The sequence below is a fragment of the Rutidosis leptorrhynchoides genome, chromosome 8 (genome assembly GCF_046630445.1).
Source record: "Rutidosis leptorrhynchoides isolate AG116_Rl617_1_P2 chromosome 8, CSIRO_AGI_Rlap_v1, whole genome shotgun sequence".
NCBI lineage: Eukaryota > Viridiplantae > Streptophyta > Magnoliopsida > Asterales > Asteraceae > Rutidosis > Rutidosis leptorrhynchoides.
Window position 1 is genome coordinate 65890393 of NC_092340.1, and position 21435 is coordinate 65911827.

The 21435-nt window shown below is 34.1% G+C and overlaps 1 protein-coding gene across 1 annotated transcript; it reads left to right on the top strand.

Moving 5' to 3' along the window:
• The first annotated feature begins 1675 nt into the window (after window positions 1-1675).
• LOC139862680 (protein S40-4) lies at window positions 1676-2481 on the top strand. Its single transcript, XM_071851304.1, has one exon. It carries the CDS (start codon window positions 1780-1782, stop codon window positions 2248-2250), a length of 471 nt encoding a protein of 156 aa, XP_071707405.1. The 5' UTR covers window positions 1676-1779; the 3' UTR covers window positions 2251-2481.
• The last annotated feature ends 18954 nt before the right edge of the window (window positions 2482-21435 follow it).

Consider the following 21435-nt stretch of genomic DNA (forward strand, 5'->3'; position numbering starts at 1 on the left):
GAGATGGATACGAATTGAGTTCATTCAAATCGTCAACATGACCATCAAGAAGTATGGTGAGTTGATCAATTAGTCGCATAATTACAAGGGCGAAATCTTTAGAACTTTCATAGAAACATAGTGATCAATTAAGGTTTTGAAAATTAAAATGTTATTTAAATCACGTACTCTTGAATAAACTAATGAAGATTCGTTGACAACGGGTAAAAAGTGTTTCGTAAGTTTAGTGTACTAACTCTTAAGTAACGAATGTATAGATCCTACAAATTGCGAATAATCTATGTTTATAGTTACATTCATTCAGTTTACCATCATGGTAATTACATCAGTTGTTAGTCCATATACAACGATTATACGTTTACCTAATCTAAATTGTTAAACCTAAAATATATAAATATAAATATAAATATAAATATAATAATTATAATGCCTAGATAAATTGGTAATCTAATTTTAAGAATTAAAACAAAGAAGTACGAGTCTACGATGACGATTGCTAATGAGGCGCATTTGAGACACACATACAAGAAAGGCCCAGCTGTCACAATTTAAACACATCGGACCCAAAGAAACCCAACCCACGTGACGTTATTATAAAACCCAATCTTACACTTACACGTGGCACTATAAGTCCACAGACACGTGTCGTCATATTTTCCTCCTAAAAATGGTCCATTGTATTCCATGCACGGAGAAGCAATCCAGATTAATCCCCCCACGCACCCTCGAGTCACGACAAAACCTGAAAACGACAAACTTATTTTACCCCGTTACGCCAAATTCTAAATGCGCTAGCAAGTATGACACGTGTCCTTGTGTACGTAAGTTAATTTGGATAAGTTAAAGGTGAACTAAATGAGAGGGGACCAGTTTAGTTAGCCAATCACATTACGCCATGCAATAATTAACGTGGATAAATCTATACACATTTACCCGGATGTTACGTAGAAAAAAGTATGAAATTATCCTGAAACTAGATAACGTCTTCCAAATACGCGTAACTTTAATTAATTAATTAAATCAATAAATACTCCGTAACCAATAATTAATCATCATAATACTCCCTATACATCATGTCTTAAAATAAGGTTGGAGATCTCGAATTTTGGGGAGATCTCGTTCGTACATTTTTTAGGAGATCTCGGCATCTCGAAAAAATTTCGGGAAGATCTCGGACGTTTACTTACGTTGACTTTTTAGTTTTTACAATATAAATATATACAAATAAATCAATATATGTATATTTATATACATTTTTATAAGATTTTACAATTCAAGAAATGAGCTAGAAAATCTGAAAAATTACGAAATTTTATGAGAAAATTCGAGAAATGAGCGAGAAATTTTGAAAAATCATTGCTTTGATCAAGTTTAACCCCGTTAACCAAGAAATCTCGGGAGATAAACATCTCGTCTCGACGAACTTTCAAAAATAAAATGTCAGAGAGATCTCGGAGAAAAATAAGAATATTTACTACTGCTTGCGATACATAAGGGAATATACTTTATTCATCGTAATTATACGAATAAATATAATAAATATAACTTCTTTAAAATAAACCTTGAATTTGAATTTTTATATTAAATATTAAATATTAGAGAGAGAAAGGGACCTTATCCATTATTATCCATTACAATTAAAACTTAAAATCCTCTATATAAGCAGGGGAAATTGATTAATTTGTTCATCAACATTTAACAACCCAGAGAGATTTTAGTCACAGAGAGGATTTCAAATTTCTGTTTCACAACCAATTTTAATCATCATCATCTTTCATAATGGCGGCATCAAAAACCTACTCAAACTACCGGTTCTTCTCCGGCGAAATAACCGGTCCAATGGATTCCGGTTCACTCTTCGAACTCGACGAATCAGACATCTGGAACGTCTCAGTATCACCTGAATCACGTAAACCGTTACCGGCTTCACGCATCACGAAACGCTCGTCGACATCGGCGTCGGCGAAACGAACCGTCGGCGGAACGGCGTCTTCGTTGCCGGTGAGTGTACCGGACTGGTCTAAAATACTGAAACAGGATTACACTGAGAATCGACGGAGAGATAGTGACGATGACGATTTTGACGATGATTACAATTCCGGTGAAGATCGTATTCCGCCGCATGAGTTTTTAGCGAGAACGAGAATGGCGTCATTTTCCGTTCACGAAGGAATTGGTCGTACGTTGAAAGGACGAGATCTGAGTAGAGTTAGGAATGCAATTTGGGAGAAAACTGGTTTTGAAGATTAATTTAATTTTATCAATTAATTAAATTAAATTAAATTATCTGACATTTGCGAGTATTTTGATCAACGGAGTAATTAGGAAAGGTGTTTTTGTGCCTGATTAGTTGATGTTTGATTAATTGTTTGATTTTATAGTTTAATGATGAATGAATTGGTAGTTGATTAAGAATGTAAATTCAGGAATTTGATGAGACCTATAAATGATTTTTGATGAATTTTTTTTATATTTTATTTATTTATTTGTTGCTTATAAATGATAAAAACATTAAATGACAGGAGCTACCGCTGTTATGATACTTTAGAAATGTGTGCACACTCCTTAATTTCAATTAATGAAAATCACACGTTAATCCATTGGCTAATTTTATGTGACATTAGACGACTTGTAACGGTGTTGGTGCGACGGCGTGGGAGCCGAGGTGGCAGCCGGCCACGCCCTGGTGTTCCAGTATCGGCGCGTGGAGGAGGGCGGGGGAGAGGGGCAGCAGCTGTTTGCGTGGGCTGGCAACGGGGAAGGCCACAGGTTGTTTTTTTTTTTTTATTAATTTAAAAATATTATTTTTATCCCCTTTTAATACTTAACCCAATTATATTTTAACACATCATCACAATACTCCTAACCCACACCACAAACCCACACCACCACTACTTCACTCAAACCACTCACACGTCCTAGTAATCAAAAAGCAACTCACGCCCCCTACCGTTACGAATGGTCTTAAACTTGAGAGCGTTTGTTGTGCAAATTATTTTGTCGTATTCGTTTACTGATGATACAGAGGCTTCCTATTTTCGTCTTTATGGGACAATGAGGGAAAGACTGAGTGAAAACTAGAATGGCCGATATTGCAGGTTTACGTTTTTGTTTCTGTTTTAGTTTTAACTAGTGTAACATCCTCGCTATGCGCCGAATTTATGAATAGTCGATAGTTTAATTTCAATTTAGTCATCAAGTTTAGCTTTAGAAAAGTTATTAGCCATTTCAGCAACATGAGTACCTCGCTACTAAAATGTAAATGTAATTCACTTTCATATTTATTACTAAAAAACAAAGCTTCGTTACTAGTGCATGAAAGCTTCTTTTCAAATATAATTTGTTGGATTTAGTTGTTATGACAGTGAAACATAACTCGTCTCGAACAAAAAGATAAATCTCGTGAAAATTTTAGGTAGGTTTTAGTTGGTGGTTTTTCGATTAAATAAAAAAGTTAACCTGTTGGATGTGAAGAATATCAAAACAAAAAGGATTCGGACGAACAGGGGAGGCGCGCCGCGGGCCTTGGAAGGCGCGACGCGACCTACTACGTGAAACAGAGCATCGGATTGGGAAACCTACTGTCCGGAGATTAGCCTTGGAGGCGCGGCCTCAAATGGCGTGTCGCGGCTTGTCTGACGGGGGAGTTTCGATATTGACGTTTTTCTTGTTCTCCAAGGTGTTTCCTTGTTGTTTTTGGCCTATATAAGCATCATATTGTAACCCTCAGTTGTATCTACGAATTATATCAATAAAATCTCTTTAGTTGGTCCGTGGATTAAAGTAATCGACATTCGATTACATATAACAACGTTAAATCTCGCGTCTTTAATTCTTTAATTATTGTTCTTTCGTTTGTCGATTGTGGAAGGGTAATTCTCTGGAATTACTCTATTGTTTGAGTCCTTTAATCCTTACAATTGGTATCTAGACCTCAAGGTTAGAGTTGGGAACGATGGCGGAAGACGGTAAATTAAAGATTGAGCGGTTTGTTGGTAAAGACTTCGTCTTTTGGAAGATGCAAATAGAAGACTACTTGTATCAAAAGAAAATTCACCAACCTTTGTTAGAGACCAAACCTGAAGGCATGAACGATGCCGATTGGATGCTTTTGGATCGTCAAGCTTTGGGTGCGGTTCGTCTTGCACTCGCCAAGAACGTTGTTGGTAATATCATGAATGAAAAGACAACGTTTAATTGTTTGAAGGCACTCTCCAACATGTATGAGAAACCTACGACGGCGAATAAGGTCTTTCTCATGCGACAATTGTTCAACACGAAGATGAAGGAAGGTATGACTGCAACGGATCATATCAACGAATTCAACAATCTTGTTTCAAGATTAGAGTCGGTTGAAATCAAATTTGATGATGAACTAAAAGCACTAATCTTGCTTTCATCATTACCGGAAAGTTGATCGGGTACGTTTACCTCGGTTAGTAGCTTGACCGGTACTACTAAGCTTGCGTATGAAGGAATTAGGGATTTAATTCTCGGTGAAGACACTCGTAGGAGAAGTTCGGGGGAATTGTTATCCGGTTTTTGTTGAGTACCGACAACCGTGGTAGGAAAGTTGATCGCGGTGTGAAGAAGAGTAAAGGGGAGTTCAAGAAGAGGTATCCATCGAAAGATCGAAGTGACATTATTTGTTGGGGTTGCAATCAAAAGGGGCATTATTAAAGACATTGTAAGAATGCTCCGGTTAAAGATGTTAACTTGACCGCGGAAGATACGGATGATGCACTACTATGTAGTATTGAAAGTTCGGTGGAGTCTTGGATCTTGGATTCGGGAGCTTCGTTTCACGCTACACCCATTAAGAGCGTGATGAGAAATTTTCGGGCGTATCAAGGTAAACTTAGATTGGCAAACAACAAAAGTCTCGAGATTAAAGGTATAGGAGATGTTGTATCGAAGACTACTCTTGGTTCTAATTGGATTTTGAAGAACGTGAGGTTTATTCCTAAGTTAAAGAGGAAGTTAATCTCGGTTGGTCAATTAGATGAAGATGGTAATGAGGTTACTTTCAAGAATCGCCAATGGGAGGTGATTAAGGGTAGTACTGTCGTAGCTCGTGGACATAAAAGGGGAACTCTCTATATGGTTGAGGTGTTTGAAGAAGACACGGTGATTGCTACGGTTGACGTTGGGGCTAGTTATACTCTATGGCACCGAAGACTCGGGCATATGGGTGAGAAGGGTATGAAGGTTCTTAGTTCGAGTGGGAGGATTCCGGATTTGAAAAAGATAGAGCTAGGATTTTAGGAACTATTTACTTATGGGAAGCAAAAGAAGGTAACTTTTGTTAAATCGGGGAATTCACCAAAGTTGAAGAAATTGGAGCTAGTTCATACGGATGTTTTTGGGCCAACGAATGTATAATCACATGGCGGTTCTCGTTATTATGTCACCTTCATTGATGACGCCACTCGAAAGGTATGAGTTTATTTTCTTAAACTAAATCCGAAGTTTTTGGTACTTTTGTGAAGTGGAAAGATATGATTGAGAATGAGTCAAATTTAAAGGTCAAATGCTTAAGGTCGGACAATGGAGGAAAATATGGTAGTCTTGAGTTTAAAGACCATTGTGCAAAGCTCGGTATTAGAATGTTGAAAACGGTACCGGAAATGTAGTGACCCAAACTTTTCCATGTTTATATATATTAATTGAGATTGATATTTACATGAATAAATGTTTCCAACGTGTTAAGCAATCAAACTTGTTAAGACTTGATTAAATGAAATAAGTTTCATATAGACAATTGATCACCCAAGTTGACCGGCGATTCACGAACGTTACAAAATTGTAAAAACTACATGTTGTGGTATATATAGACATATATATATATGGTTGACATAAGATTATGATGAGTAAGTATCTCACTAAATATATTAACAATGTGTGATATACATAAGAAATGAGATTACTAAGTTAAGAAACTCGAAATGATATATATAACGATTATCGTTATGATAACGTCTACTAAATACATATGTATCATATTAAGATATTGATACACTATATTTAACATGATAAAATGATATTTAAATATATCATTAAGTGTGTTAACAATGAACTACATATGTAAAAACAAGACTACTAACTCAAGAATTACGAAACGAGACTTATATGTAACGATTATCGTTGTAACAATATTTTAATGTATATATCATATTAAAATATATTCATACATCATAATATCATGATAATATAATAATTTAACATCTCATTTGATATAATAAACATTGGGTTAACAACATTAATTGAGATCGTTAACTTAAATGTTTCAAAACAACACTTACATGTAACGACTAACAAAGACTTAACGACTCCATTAGAATGTATATACATGTTGTGTTTTGATATGTATTCTTACACTTTTGAAAGACTTCAAGACACATATCAAAGTACTTCTACTTAACAAAAATGCTTACAATTACATCCTCGTTCAGTTTCATCAACAATTCTACTCATATGCACCCGTATTCGTACTCGTACAATACACAGCTTTTAGATGTATGTACTATTGGTATATACACTCCAATGATCAGCTAGTAGCAGCCCATGTGAGTCACCTAACACATGTGGGAACCATCATTTGGCAACTAGCATGAAATATCTCATAAAATTACAAAAATATTAGTAATCATTCATGACTTATTTACATGAAAATAAAATTACATATCCTTTATATCTAATCCATATACCAAAGACCAAAAACACCTACAAACACTTTCATTCTTCAATTTTCTTCATCTAATTGATCTCTCTTAAGTTCCATCTTCAAGTTCTAAGTGTTCTTCATAAATTCCATAAGTATAGTTTCATAAAAATCAAGAATACTACCAAGTTTGCAAGTTTACTTCCAAGCTTTCTAATCCATTCCAAGTAATCATCTAAGATCAAGGAACCTTTGTTATTTACAGTAGGTTATCTTTCTAATTCAAGGTAATATTCATATTCAAACTTTGATTCAATTTCTACAACTATAACAATCTTATTTCGAGTGAAAATCTTACTTGAACTGTTTTCGTGTCATGATTCTGCTTCAAGAACTTTCAAGCCATCCAAGGATCCTTTGAAGCTAGATCCATTTTTTTCATTTCTAGTAGTTTTATCCAGAAAACTTTAGGTAGTAATGATGTTCATAACATCATTCGATTCATACATATAAAGCTATCTTATTCGAAGCTTTAAACTTGTAATCACTAGAACATATTTTAGTTAATTCTAAACTTGTTCGCAAACAAAAGTTAATCCTTCTAACTTAACTTTTAAAATCAACTAAACAAATGTTCTATATCTATATGATATGCTAACTTAATGATTTAAAACCTGGAAACACGATGAACACCATAAAATCGGATATACGCCGTCGTAGTGAAACCGGGGGCTGTTTTGGTTTGGATAATTAAAAACTATGATAAACTTTGATTTAAAAGTTGTTCTTCTGGAAAAATGATTTTTCATATGAACATGAAACTATATCCAAAAATCTTGGTTAAACTCAAAGTGAAAGTATGTTTTTCAAAATGGTCATCAAGATGTCGTTCTTTCGACGGAAATGACTATCTCTTTAGTAATTGACATGTAACTTAAATTTACGACTATAAACCTATACTTTTTCTATTTGGATTCTTAAATTAGAGTTCAATATGAAACCATATCAATTTGATTCACTCAAAACGGATTTAAAATGAAGAAGTTATGGGTAAAACAAGATTGGATATTTTTGATCTTTTTAGCTACGGGAAATGTTTAACAAATCTATACAAATCATATCCTAGCTAACTTATATTGTATTATACATGTATTCTAATATATTATGTAATCTTGGGATACCATAGACACGTATGCAAATGTTTTGACATATCATATCGACCCATGTATATATATTATTTGGAACAACCATAGACACTCTATATGCAGTAATGTTGGAGTTAGCTATACAGGGTTGAGGTTGATTCCAAATATATATATACTTTGAGTTGTGATCTAGCCTAAGACGTGTATACACTGGGTCGTGGATTGATTCAAGATAATATATATCGATTTATTTCTGTACATCTAACTGTGGACAACTAGTTGTAGGTTACTAACGAGGACAGCTGACTTAATACACTCAAATCTTTAAAACATAATAAAAATGGTTGTAATTATATTTTGATCATACTTTGATATATATGTACATATTTGTATAGGTTCGTGAATCAATCCGTGGCCAAGTCTTATTTCTGAGGAAGGAAATATCTGTGAAAGTGAGTTATAGTCCCACTTTTAAAATCTAATATTTTTGGGATGAGAATACATGCAGGTTTTATAAATGATTTACAAAATAGACACAAGTACGTGAAACTACATTCTATGGTTGAATTATCGAAATCGAATATGCCCCTTTTTATTAAGTCTGGTAATCTAAGAATTAGGGAACAGACACCCTAATTGACGCGAATCCTAAAGATAGATCTATTGGGCCTAACAAACCCCATCCAAAGTACCGGATGCTTTAGTACTTCGAAATTTATATCATATCCGAAGGGTGTCCCGGAATTATGGGGATATTCTTATATATGCATCTTGTTAATGTCGGTTACCAGGTGTTCACCATATGAATGATTTTTATCTCTATGTATGGGATGTGTATTGACATATGAAATCTTGTGGTCTATTGTTACGATTTGATATATATAGGTTAAACCTATAACTCACCAACATTTTTGTTGACGTTTAAAGCATGTTTATTCTCAGGTGAATATTAAGAGCTTTCGCTATTGCATACTAAAATAAGGACAAGATTTGAAGTCCATGTTTGTATGATATTGCGTAAAAACTGCATTCAAGAAACATATGTCGATGTAATATATTTCTATTGTAAACTATTATGTAATGGTCATGTGTAAACAGTATATTTTTGATTATCATTATTTGATAATCTACGTAATGTTTTTAAAACCTTTATTGATAAAATAAAGGTTACGGTTGTTTTAAAAATGAATGCAGTCTTTGAAAAACGTATCATATAGAGGTCAAAATCTCGCAACGAAATCAATTAATATGGAACGTTTATAATCAATATGAACGGGACATTTCAGTTGGTATCCGAGTGTTGGTCTTAGAGAACCAGAAAAATTTGCATTAGTGTGTCTTATCGAGTTTGTTAGGATGCATTAGTGAGTCTGGACTTCGACCGTGTTTTCTTTAAAAATGATTGCTTAACATTTTTGTTGGAAACTATATATTATTAACATGTAAATATTATGTGATATATTAATCTCTTAACATGTTTGATATTGTGTGATAGATGTCTACCTCTAGTACAAATTCCATTGACTCACCTAATAATAACGAAGAGTCGAATATATATTGGCAAGATTCACAAGTTCCCGAAGAACCGGAAGAAGAGGAAACGGAACCGGAAGAAGAGGAACCGGAAGAAGAGGAACCGGAAGAAGAAGAGGTTCCGGAGGGGGGAATAGTAGGAACCACAGAAAACCGGTCAAATAAAAGAAAATCCTCAACCAATGGACCAAAGTTAATAATGGTCAATGGTGTTTCCGCTAAGGAAGCAAAATATTGGGAAAATTATCAATTTTCTGATGAATCGGATCCTGATGAGGATTCCGATGATGTTATAGAAATTACTCCGACCCAATTTAGTGAGGCGAAAGAAAATAATAAGGGAAAAGGCATCAAAATAGAGAAATCTGATTCCGGCCCCGATGAACTTTATATGTACCGTCAACACCCGTATTTTCAATATCGTGACAATAACCCGGGAACCTCTAAACCACCAGGTTTTTCTAAACCAATGTGGAAAACGATGACTCGTATTAGAGGAACATCATATATCCCTAGAAGATTAGGAAAAAGAACCAAGTCCGAAGAAGAAGAAATCAGTGATTCAGATTAGAGGGGTGTGAGCATGTTGTGTAATAAATGTATTGTAGTGTGCTTGTACTTTTATGTTCTATGTAAAAATTGCTTGTATTGTTTGTTATTACGAATCTAATCCTTGTCTATTTTACAATATAAAAACAAAATGGACGTTAAGGGTAGACAACCGAATATTTTAGAAGACCTACCAGAGGATATGATTGAGGAAATCTTGTCTAGAGTCGGTCAGAATTCATCAGCACATTTAGTTATGGCGAAATTAACTTGTCAAACATTTAAAAGACTTTCCAGAAATGCCTTAGTTTATAAAAGGCTTTCCTTTGATAGGTGGGGTATATCACATTGGGGAGACTTTAAGTTACGCCGTGTTTTCTTTAAAGCGTTAAATGCGGAGAACCCAAATGCAATTTTACGCTACAGGTTAAGAACCTATTTTGACTCAACATATCCCAACATAGGATTTCGTGAATTAGAAAGAGCTTCTAACATGCAACATAAAGAAGCATGTTGTGACGATCGCTCCAAATCCATTTGGACGAACACATCATTCATTGATTTCATTACGAGGTATTTGACCTCTATATGATACGTTTTGTAAACATTGCATTCTTTTCAAAAGGTACACAATAAATAAATATCAATTTCTAAGGTTTTCAACGTTTGATGATTTCTACATATAGACAAACACCATAAATAATAGTTTACCATAATACATCCGTTGACAATGAAGTCAAAATAAGATACAAGATGATGATTTTGTGAATGCAAAGTTTTCTTAAATAAAGCATGTATGACTCCATGCACATAGCTTGTATCACATATAAGCAAACAGCAGAAGACTTCTAGAAACCTGAGAATAAACATGCTTAAAAGTGTCAACACAAAGGTTGGTGAGTTCATAGTTTTAAATGTTGCGTATTATCTGTATATAAAGGTGAATAACAAGTTTCAGTTGTTTCATCCAGAAACGTTTATCAAAATATTCTACGAAATTGAGCACCCTGGTAACTAAACTTAACGTATATATATTTTATACCCTTTGTATAATCATCTTAATAATACACGCAAACCAACGTGTATGCTTCTCAAATAGCATACGTCCGTTAAAAGGCTAGCGCTCTAGCTCGGACGGGATATCAAGCCCTATGGATCCATATACTACTACTTGCGCCCACCAGTTCTTATAACCGGCAGTTACTAGTTACCAAAGATAAAGGATTTTCGGTTCAAACTCATTATAGAATTTAGTATGTACTTGTGTCCATTGTTTTTAAAATAAAGTGCAAGTATTCTCAGCCCAAAAATATAGATTGTAAAAGCAATTAAAAAGGGAGCATATGAAACTCACCTTAGCAGCATATAAAGTCGTTTACTAAAATGTGACCGAAACTCGGATTACCAAATAACCGTAGATCTCAACCTAGAGAACATATGTTGGTCAATAAATGTCTATCAAACTAGGTCAGGTCATAGTGTATCACAATCCTAATGCTCGAGATCGACATACAAAAGTTATCAAAAGTCATTTCAAAAAGTCAATTTTGACAATAGTTTAACAAAACGAGACGTGCCTTATATAAGGATTCACTTACTCGGTTGGTAATATTCAAAAATCCAATTTATCAATCTTACAAACAAGTTGTTTAAATATTAATTGCAGATTCAAAAGCAATTCCAATTAACGTCAATCATAATTCAGTTGATCATATCTTTTGATTCGTTCACCGAAATTACGCGATTTCTAAATGAAAAGTTATTAATTTTTCATCAGCTTTCCAAAAACATGCATATTATATACCTTTTATCAGTAATATATGTATTTAATTTGTGATTCATCATAAACTTTTTAACGACGAAATTTAGCATACAAGCATGCATAAACATATATACTCGAGCACTAGACATGCATACATTATTAATATATAAAAGATAAGATATGAATATTCACGTATCAATATTGTGATTCAATATTGCAGGAAAGTACGTAGACGTAATAGAGATGATAAACACTAGGTTTAACTTGCAAAATAATACCCACGAACATTACCCATAACCTCCATAGCTATAACCCATAGTTTCCTTAGCTCTATCCCACTCGAAAACCATTTTGAAAGTGACACGCTCATGACCTCGTCGTAGTATTTTATGTATAATACTACTAATAATAATAAGATTAATAATAATATTAACCTTAATAATAATAATAATAATAATAATAATAATAATAATAATAATAATATTAATAATAATAATAATAATAATAATAATAATAATAATAATAATAATAATAATATATGTATATAAGTTATATGGAGTGTAAGATGAAAGAAATATGAATCACAAAAACTGAATTCGATCGCTTTATATAGACTTGGCCTGAAAAAGTACCCCATGCGATCGCATGGGTCTGAGGAGCATTGGCCATGCGATCGCATGGCCTGTGGATCCAGCTCACAAACTTTTGTATTTTTGTTCGTCGACATATTTATTAATAATATATATAATTTAAATTAATTAATTATATATTATATTATATTCTCGTGTATAGGTGACTTGTAATTTTTGTTCCGATAAGTCGTACGTCGTCACTCGACTTATGTCCAGGTTCCGGTTTTTCGAATATCCTTTCGTACACTTAGAAAACTTGCATTTTACGTTTCGCGAATCGTACCTTTGTCAAAATATAGATTTAAATTATCCATAAATCATACCACTTGAAATATAACTTATACATTTGAGTGTTTTGGTCATTTACTTCTATAAATCATCGTCTCGTTATTTATTAATATATATTTAATAATATTATTTTAAATCAAATCGTTTTAAGATTAAGTTAATATTTTATTTTATCACCTTGTAAAATATATATATACATTTTCATTTTGAAATAGTGTTTTTCGAAATAGTGATATTGATTTTCGAAAATACTGTAGCATTTTGGGTACTGTAGAAATTCGAAAATACTGTAGCAAATTAGTGTTTTACTTATTTATCTTAAACGTTTTAGTTCACGTATCTAAATATCAATCGAATTAACAAACGAATGTTACTATCGTTTACTAAATAACTTGAAATCATATATATATATATATATATATATATATATATATATATATATATATATATATATATATATATATATATATATATATATATATATATATATATATATATATATATATATGTACATTAAGTTATATATATATTGTTCATGAATCATAGAGAACAGTCAAAGAATAATTGATTATATGAATATAGTTCTAAAACTTTCGAGACTCAACATTACAGACTTTGCTTATCGTGTTGAAAACGTTTAATCATACAAAGATTAAGTTTAAATTTGGTCAAAAATTTTCGGGTCATTACACATGTTATGCTTACGGGTTAGTGATGTTCTCTTCTTACCAAAGTGAGAAAAAGAACATCGGATTGCAGCTTTTAAATAAAACTTTCCCACAAGTGACGGATTCAGTAGTTGGGGTGAGAAACAAGGTTTTTAGATTATTACGGGGCTGTTGGACATTACGAAACCCTCGTCCTTTTGATGACATTACAACATGTTGCCTAGCTAATGGTCATAACAGTTATTTTTCACAAGACCAAGGATGGAAAGTCGTCTTAGTAAAACCAGAATGCATGACTTGTTTTTAGACTTATGAATTACGTGTCTTTATTTCCTTTGCTGAACAACTTGCGTATTAACTAGATTTATCTTCAAAACTGTCATGTATCATAGTATACTATATTTCATGTTATATGTAATATAGCGAAGTTGTAAGTTTGAAGAATATTTGTATGTGATATATTATTATAATCAGTTTTTCATATGGAATTGTAGTAGTTGAATTGTATATTAGCTACTAAGTATGAACTTAACGGGTAGGTAGTACCCGAATTTAAACTTATAAAACGCTAATATGAAGAAAAAGCTTTTATAAATGAGTTCATATTATGCTACGAGATACTATTGACTACTCTTAATATTCTGTATGATTAAATTGTTTCATTTAACTATTTTGAAGGAAATGGCACCGACTACTCGACACACCTTGAATATGAGCGAAGAGGAATTTCGTGCCTTTCTTGCTTCAAACATAGCCGCAGTACAGGCCGCGCTACATACCAACAATAACTCTGAATCTAGCAATACAGCTAACGGCGCAAGAAATCGTGTAGGATGCTCCTACAAGGAATTCACTGCCTGCAAACCTTCAGAATTTGATGGGATCGAAGGGCCAATCGGATTGAAACGGTGGACCGAGAAAGTTGAATCGGTGTTTGCCATAAGTAAGTGTGCTGAAGGAGAAAAAGTAAAGTACGCTATGCATACCTTCACAGGTATTGCGTTAACATGGTGGAATACCTATCTAGAGCAAGTGGGACAAGATGCTACTTACGCGCTACCGTGGTCAGCATTCAAGCACTTGATGAATGAGAAGTACTGTCCCAGAACCGAGGTCAATAAGCTCAAGTCAGAACTTAGAGGGTTACAAACACAGGGATTTGATATTACTTTGTACGAAAGACGATTCACAGAATTGTGCCTATTGTGTCCGAGAGCGTTCGAAGATGAGGAAGAGAAGATCGACGCGTTTGTGAAAGGATTACCGGAGAGAATCCAAGAAGATATAAGTTCACACGAGCCTGCCTCCATACAAAAGGCATGTAGAATGGCTCACAAACTAGTGAACCAGATTGAGGGAAGAATTAAAGAACAGGCGGCCGAAGAGGCCAACGTGAAGTTAGTCAAAAGAAAGTAGGAGAAAAACGGTGATAAGAGTCATCAAAACAACAACAACTATCCCAACAATCGCCACATCAATCGCAACTACAACAAACGGCAAAACAACAACAACAACAACAACAACAACAACAACAACAACAACAACAACTACTACAATAATCATCCCAACAACAATAACAACTGCAACAACAACAAAAATCAGAAGCAGCTATGCCAAAGGTGTGAAAAGTATCACTCGGGGTTCTGCACCAAATTTTGCAATAAGTGTAAAAGAAATGGTCATAGCGCTGCGAAGTGTGAGGTCTACGGACCAAGGGTTAACAGAACGAAAGGAACAAATGGTGTCAGAACGATTAATGGCGGAGCAAGTAGTGTCGGAGCAAGTTATGCCAATGTAGTTTGTTATAAATGTGGAAAACCGGGCCACATTATTAGAAATTGCCCGAACCAGGAGAACACGAATGGCAAGGCCGCGGAAGAGTTTTCAATATTAATGCGGCAGAGGCACAGGAAGACCCGGAGCTTGTTACGGGTACGTTTCTTATTGACAATAAATCTGCTTACGTTTTATTTTATTCGGGTGTGGATAGAAGCTATATGAGTAGAGATTTTTGTGCTAAATTAAGTTTTCCATTGACGCCGTTGGATAGTAAATTTTTACTCGAATTAGCAAACGATAAATTAATTTCAGCAGATTATGTATGCCGAAATCGAGAAATTAAACTGGGTAGCGAAATATTTAAGATTGATTTGATACCAGTAGAGTTAGAGAGTTTTGATGTAATAGTTGGCATGGACTGGCTGAAGGAGATGAAAGTAGAGATCGTATGTTACAAAAATGCAATTCGTATTGTACGAGAAGAAGGAGAACCCTTAATGGTGTACGGAGAAAAGGGCAACACGAAGCTACATCTTATTAGTAATTTGAAGGCATAAAAACTAATAAGAAAAGGTTGCTATGCTGTTCTAGCACACGTCGAGAAAGTACAAACTGAAGAAAAGAGCATCAATGATGTTCCCGTCGCAAAAGAATTTCCCGATGTATTTCCGAAAAAATTACCGGGACTACCTTCACATCGATCTGTTGAATTTCAAATAGATCTTGTACCAGGAGCTGCACCAATAGCTCGTGCTCCTTACAGACTCGCACCCAGCGAGATGAAAGAACTGCAAAGTCAACTGCAAGAACAATTAGAACGTGGTTTCATTCGACCAAGCACATCACCATGGGGAGCTCCTATTTTGTTTGTCAAGAAGAAGGATGGTACATTTAGGTTGTGTATTGACTACAGAGAGTTGAATAAACTTACCATCAAAAACCGTTATCCACTGCCGAGAATTGACGACTTATTTGATCAACTACAAGGCTCGTCAGTTTATTCGAAAATTGATTTACGTTCTGGATATCATCAAATGCAAGTAAAGGAGGATGATATTCCAAAAACAGCTTTTAGGATGCATTATGGTCATTACGAGTTTATGGTTATGCCGTTTGGATTGACTAACGCACTAGCTGTGTTCATGGACCTTATGAACTGAATGTGTGGGCCATATCTTGACAAGTTTGTCATTGTTTTCATCGATGACATACTTATTTACTCAAAGAATGATCAAGAGCACGAAGAACATTTGAGAAAAGTGCTAGAAGTATTGAGGAAAGAAAAACTGTATGCTAAGTTTTCAAAGTGTGCATTTTGGTTGGAAGAAGTTCAATTCCTCGGTCACATAGTGAACAAAGAAGGTATCCAGGTGGACCCGGCAAAGATCGAAACCGTTGAAAAGTGGGAAACCCCAAAAACTCCGAAGCATATACGTCAATTTTTAGGATTGGCTGGTTACTACAGAAGATTCATCCAAGATTTCTCCAAAATAGCAAAACCCTTGATTGCATTAACGCATAAAGGGAAGAAATTTGAATGGAAGGATGAACAAGAGAAGGCGTTTCAGTTATTGAAGAAAAAGCTAACTACGGCACCTATATTGTCATTGCCTGAAGGGAATGATGATTTTGTGATTTATTGTGACGCATCAAAGCAAGGTCTCGGTTGTGTATTAATGCAACGAATAAAGGTGATTGCTTATGTGTCTAGACAATTGAAGATTCACGAGCAAAATTATACAACTCACGAATTGGAATTGGGTGCTGTTGTTTTTGCATTAAAGACTTGGAGGCATTATTTATATGGGGTCAAAAGTATTATATATACCGACCACAAAAGTCTCCAACATATATTTAATCAGAAGCAACTGAATATGAGACAACGCATGTGGATTGAACTGTTGAATGACTATGATTTTGAGATTCGATACCACCCGGGGAAGGCGAATGTGGTAGCCGACGCTTTGAGTAGAAAGGACAGAGAACCTATACGGGTAAAAGCTATGAATATAATTATTCGTACTAACCTTACTACTCAAATAAAGGAAGCGCAACAGGGGGTTGTAAAAGAAGAAAAGTTGAAGAATGAGATACCCAAAGGATCAGAGAAACATCTTAATATTCGGGAAGACAGAACCCGATATAGGGCTGATAGAATTTGGGTACCAAGGTTTGGAGATGTGAGAGAAATGGTACTTAAAGAAGCACATAAAACTAGATATTCAATACATCCCAGAGCGGGGAAGATGTATAAAGATCTCAAGAAACACTTTTGGTGGCCGAGTATGAAAGCCGATTTTGCTAAATATGTAGGAGAATGTTTGACGTGTTCTAAGTTTAAAGCTGAATATTAGAAACCATCAGGTCTACTACAACAATCTGAAATCCTGGAATGGAAATGGGAAAACATTACCATGGATTTCATTACTAAATTGCCAAGGACTGCAAATGGTTATGATACTATTTGGGTAATAGTTGATCGTCTCACCAAGTCAGCACACTTCCTGCCAATGAGAGAAGATGACAAAATGGAGAAGTTGGCGCGATTGTATTTGAAGGAGGTTATCTCCAGACATGGAATACCCATCTCTATTATCTCTGATAGGGATGGTAGATTTGTTTCAAGGTTCTGGCAGACGTTGCAACAAGCATTGGGGACTCGTCTAGACATGAGTACTGTCTATCATCCACAAACTGATGGGCAGAGCGAAAGGATGATACAAATGCTTGAAGACATGCTACGAGCATGTGTTATTGATTTCGGAAACAGTTGGGATCGACACCTACCGTTAGCAGAATTTTCCTACAACAACAGTTATCATTCTAGTATTGAGATGGCGCCGTTTGAGGCACTTTATGGTAGAAAGTGCAGGTCTCCAATTTGTTGGAATGAAGTGGGGGATAGACAGATTACGGGTCCGGAGATAATACAAGAAACTACCGAGAAAATCATCCAAATTCAACAACGATTGAAAACTGCTCAGAGTCGACAAAAGAGCTACGTGGACAGTAAAAGAAAAGATATAGAGTTTGAAATTGGAGAAATGGTCATGCTTAAGGTTTCACCTTGGAAAGGCGTTGTTTGATTTGGTAAACGGGGGAAACTAAATCCAAGGTACATTGGACCATTCAAGATTATAGATCGTGTCGGACCAGTAGCTTACCAACTAGAGCTACCTCAACAACTCGTGACTGTACATAACACTTTCCACGTCTCGAATTTGAAGAAATGTTTTGCTAAAGAAGATCTCACTATTCTGTTGGACGAAATCCAAATCAATGAAAAACTTCAATTCATTGAAGAACCCGTCGAAATAACGGATCGTGAGGTTAAGAGACTTAAGCAAAACAAAATACCGATTATTAAGGTTTGATGGAATGCTCGTAGAGGACCCGAGTTCACCTGGGAGTGTGAAGATCAGATGGAGAAGAAATACCCGCATCTATTTCCAGAAGATTCGTCAACACCTTCAACAGCTTAAAATTTCGGGACTAAATTTATTTAACGGGTAGGTACTGTAGTGACCCGAACTTTTCCATGTTTATATATATTAATTGAGATTGATATTTACATGACTAAATGTTTCCAACGTGTTAAGCAATCAAACTTGTTAAGACTTGATTAAATGAAATAAGTTTCATATAGACAATTGATCACCCAAGTTGACCGGCGATTCACGAACGTTACAAAATTGTAAAAACTACATGTTGTGGTATATATAGACATATATATATGGTTGACATAAGATTATGATGATTAAGTATCTCACTAAATATATTAACAATGTGTGATATACATAAGAAATGAGATTACTAAGTTAAGAAACTCGAAATGATATATATAACGATTATCGTTATGATAACGTCTACTAAATACATATGTATCATATTAAGATATTGATACACTATATTTAACATGATAAAATGATATTTAAATATATCATTAAGTGTGTTAACAATGAACTACATATGTAAAAACAAGACTACTAACTCAAGAATTACGAAACGAGACTTATATGTAACGATTATCGTTGTAATGATATTTTAATGTATATATCATATTAAAATATATTCATATATCATAATATCATGATAATATAATAATTTAACATCTCATTTGATATAATAAACATCGGGTTAGCAACATTAATTGAGATCGTTAACTTAAAGGTTTCAAAACAACACTTACATGTAACGACTAACAAAGACTTAACAAATCCATTAGAATGTATATACATGTTGTGTTTTGATATGTATTCTTACACTTTTGAAAGACTTCAAGACACATATCAAAGTACTTCTACTTAACAAAAATGCTTACAATTACATCCTCGTTCAGTTTCATCAACAATTCTACTCGTATGCACCCGTATTCGTACTCGTACAATACACAGCTTTTAGATGTATGTACTATTGGTATATACACTCCAATGATCAGCTCTTAGCTGCCCATGTGAGTCACCTAACATATGTGGGAACCATCATTTCGCAACTAGCATGAAATATCTCATAAAATTACAAAAATATTAGTAATCATTCATGACTTATTTACATGAAAACAAAATTCCATATCCTTTATATCTAATCCATATACCAACGACCAAAAACACCTACAAACACTTTCATTCTTCAATTTTCTTCATCTAATTGATCTATCTCAAGTTCCATCTTCAAGTTCTAAGTGTTCTTCATAAATTCCATAAGTATAGTTTCATAAAAATCAAGAATACTACCAAGTTTGCAAGTTTACTTCCAAGCTTTCTAATCCATTCCAAGTAATCATCTAAGATCAAGGAACCTTTATTATTTACAGTAGGTTATCTTTCTAATTCAAGGTAATATTCATATTCAAACTTTGATTCAATTTCTACAACTATAACAATCTTATTTCGAGTGAAAATCTTATTTGAACTGTTTTCGTGTCATGATTCTACTTCAAGAACTTTCAAGCCATCCAAGGATCATTTGAAGCTAGATCCATTTTTCTCATTTCCAGTAGTTTTATCCAGAAAACTTGAGGTAGTAATGATGTTCATAACATCATTCGATTCATACATATAAAGCTATCTTATTCGAAGGTTTAAACTTGTAATCACTAGAACATAGTTTAGTTAATTCTAAACTTGTTCGCAAACAAAAGTTAATCCTTCTAACTTGAATTTTAAAATCAACTAAACACATATTCTATATCTATAAGTTATGCTAACTTAATGATTTAAAACCTGGAAACACGATGAACACCATAAAATCGGATATACGCCGTCGTAGTGAAACCGGGGGCTGTTTTGGTTTGGATAATTAAAAACTATGATAAACTTTGATTTAAAAGTTTTTCTTCTGGGAAAATGATTTTTCATATGAACATGAAACTATATCCAAAAATCTTGGTTAAACTCAAAGTGAAAGTAAGTTTTTCAAAATGGTCATCAAGATGTCGTTCTTTCGACGGAAATGACTACCTCTTTAGTAATTGACATGTAACTTAAATTTACGACTATAAACCTATACTTTTTCTGTTTGGATTCTTAAATTAGAGTTAAATATGAAACCATAGCAATTTGATTCACTCAAAACGGATTTAAAATGAAGAAGTTATGGGTAAAACAAGATTGGATATTTTTGATTTTTTAGCTACGGGAAATATTTAACAAATCTATAAAAATCATATCCTAGCTAACTTATATTGTATTATACATGTATTCTAATATATTATGTAATCTTGGGATACCATAGACACGTATGCAAATGTTTTGACATATCATATCGACCCATGTATATATACTATTTGGAACAACCATAGACAGTTTATATGCAGTAATGTTGGAGTTAGCTATACAGGGTTGAGGTTGATTTCAAATATATATATACTTTGAGTTGTGATCTAGCCTGAGACGTGTATACACTGGGTCGTGGATTGATTCAAAATAATATATATCGATTTATTTCTGTACATCTAACTGTGGACAACTAGTTTTAGGTTACTAACGAGGACAGCTGACTTAATACACTCAAATCTTTAAAACATAATAAAAATGGTTGTAATTATATTTTGATCATACTTTGATATATATGTACATATTTGTATAGGTTCGTGAATCAATCCGTGGCCAAGTCTTATTTCTGAGGAAGGAAATATCTGTGAAAGTGAGTTATAGTCCCACTTTTAAAATCTAATATCTTTGGGATGAGAATACATGCAGGTTTTATAAATGATTACACAAGTACGTGAAACTACATTCTATGGTTGAATTATCGAAATCAAATATGCCCCTTTTTATTAAGTCTGGTAATCTAAGAATTAGGGAACATACACCCTAATTGACGCGAATCCTAAAGATAGATCTATTGGCCCTAACAAACCCCATCCAAAGTACCGGATGCTTTAGTACTTCAAAATTTATATCATATCCGAAGGGTG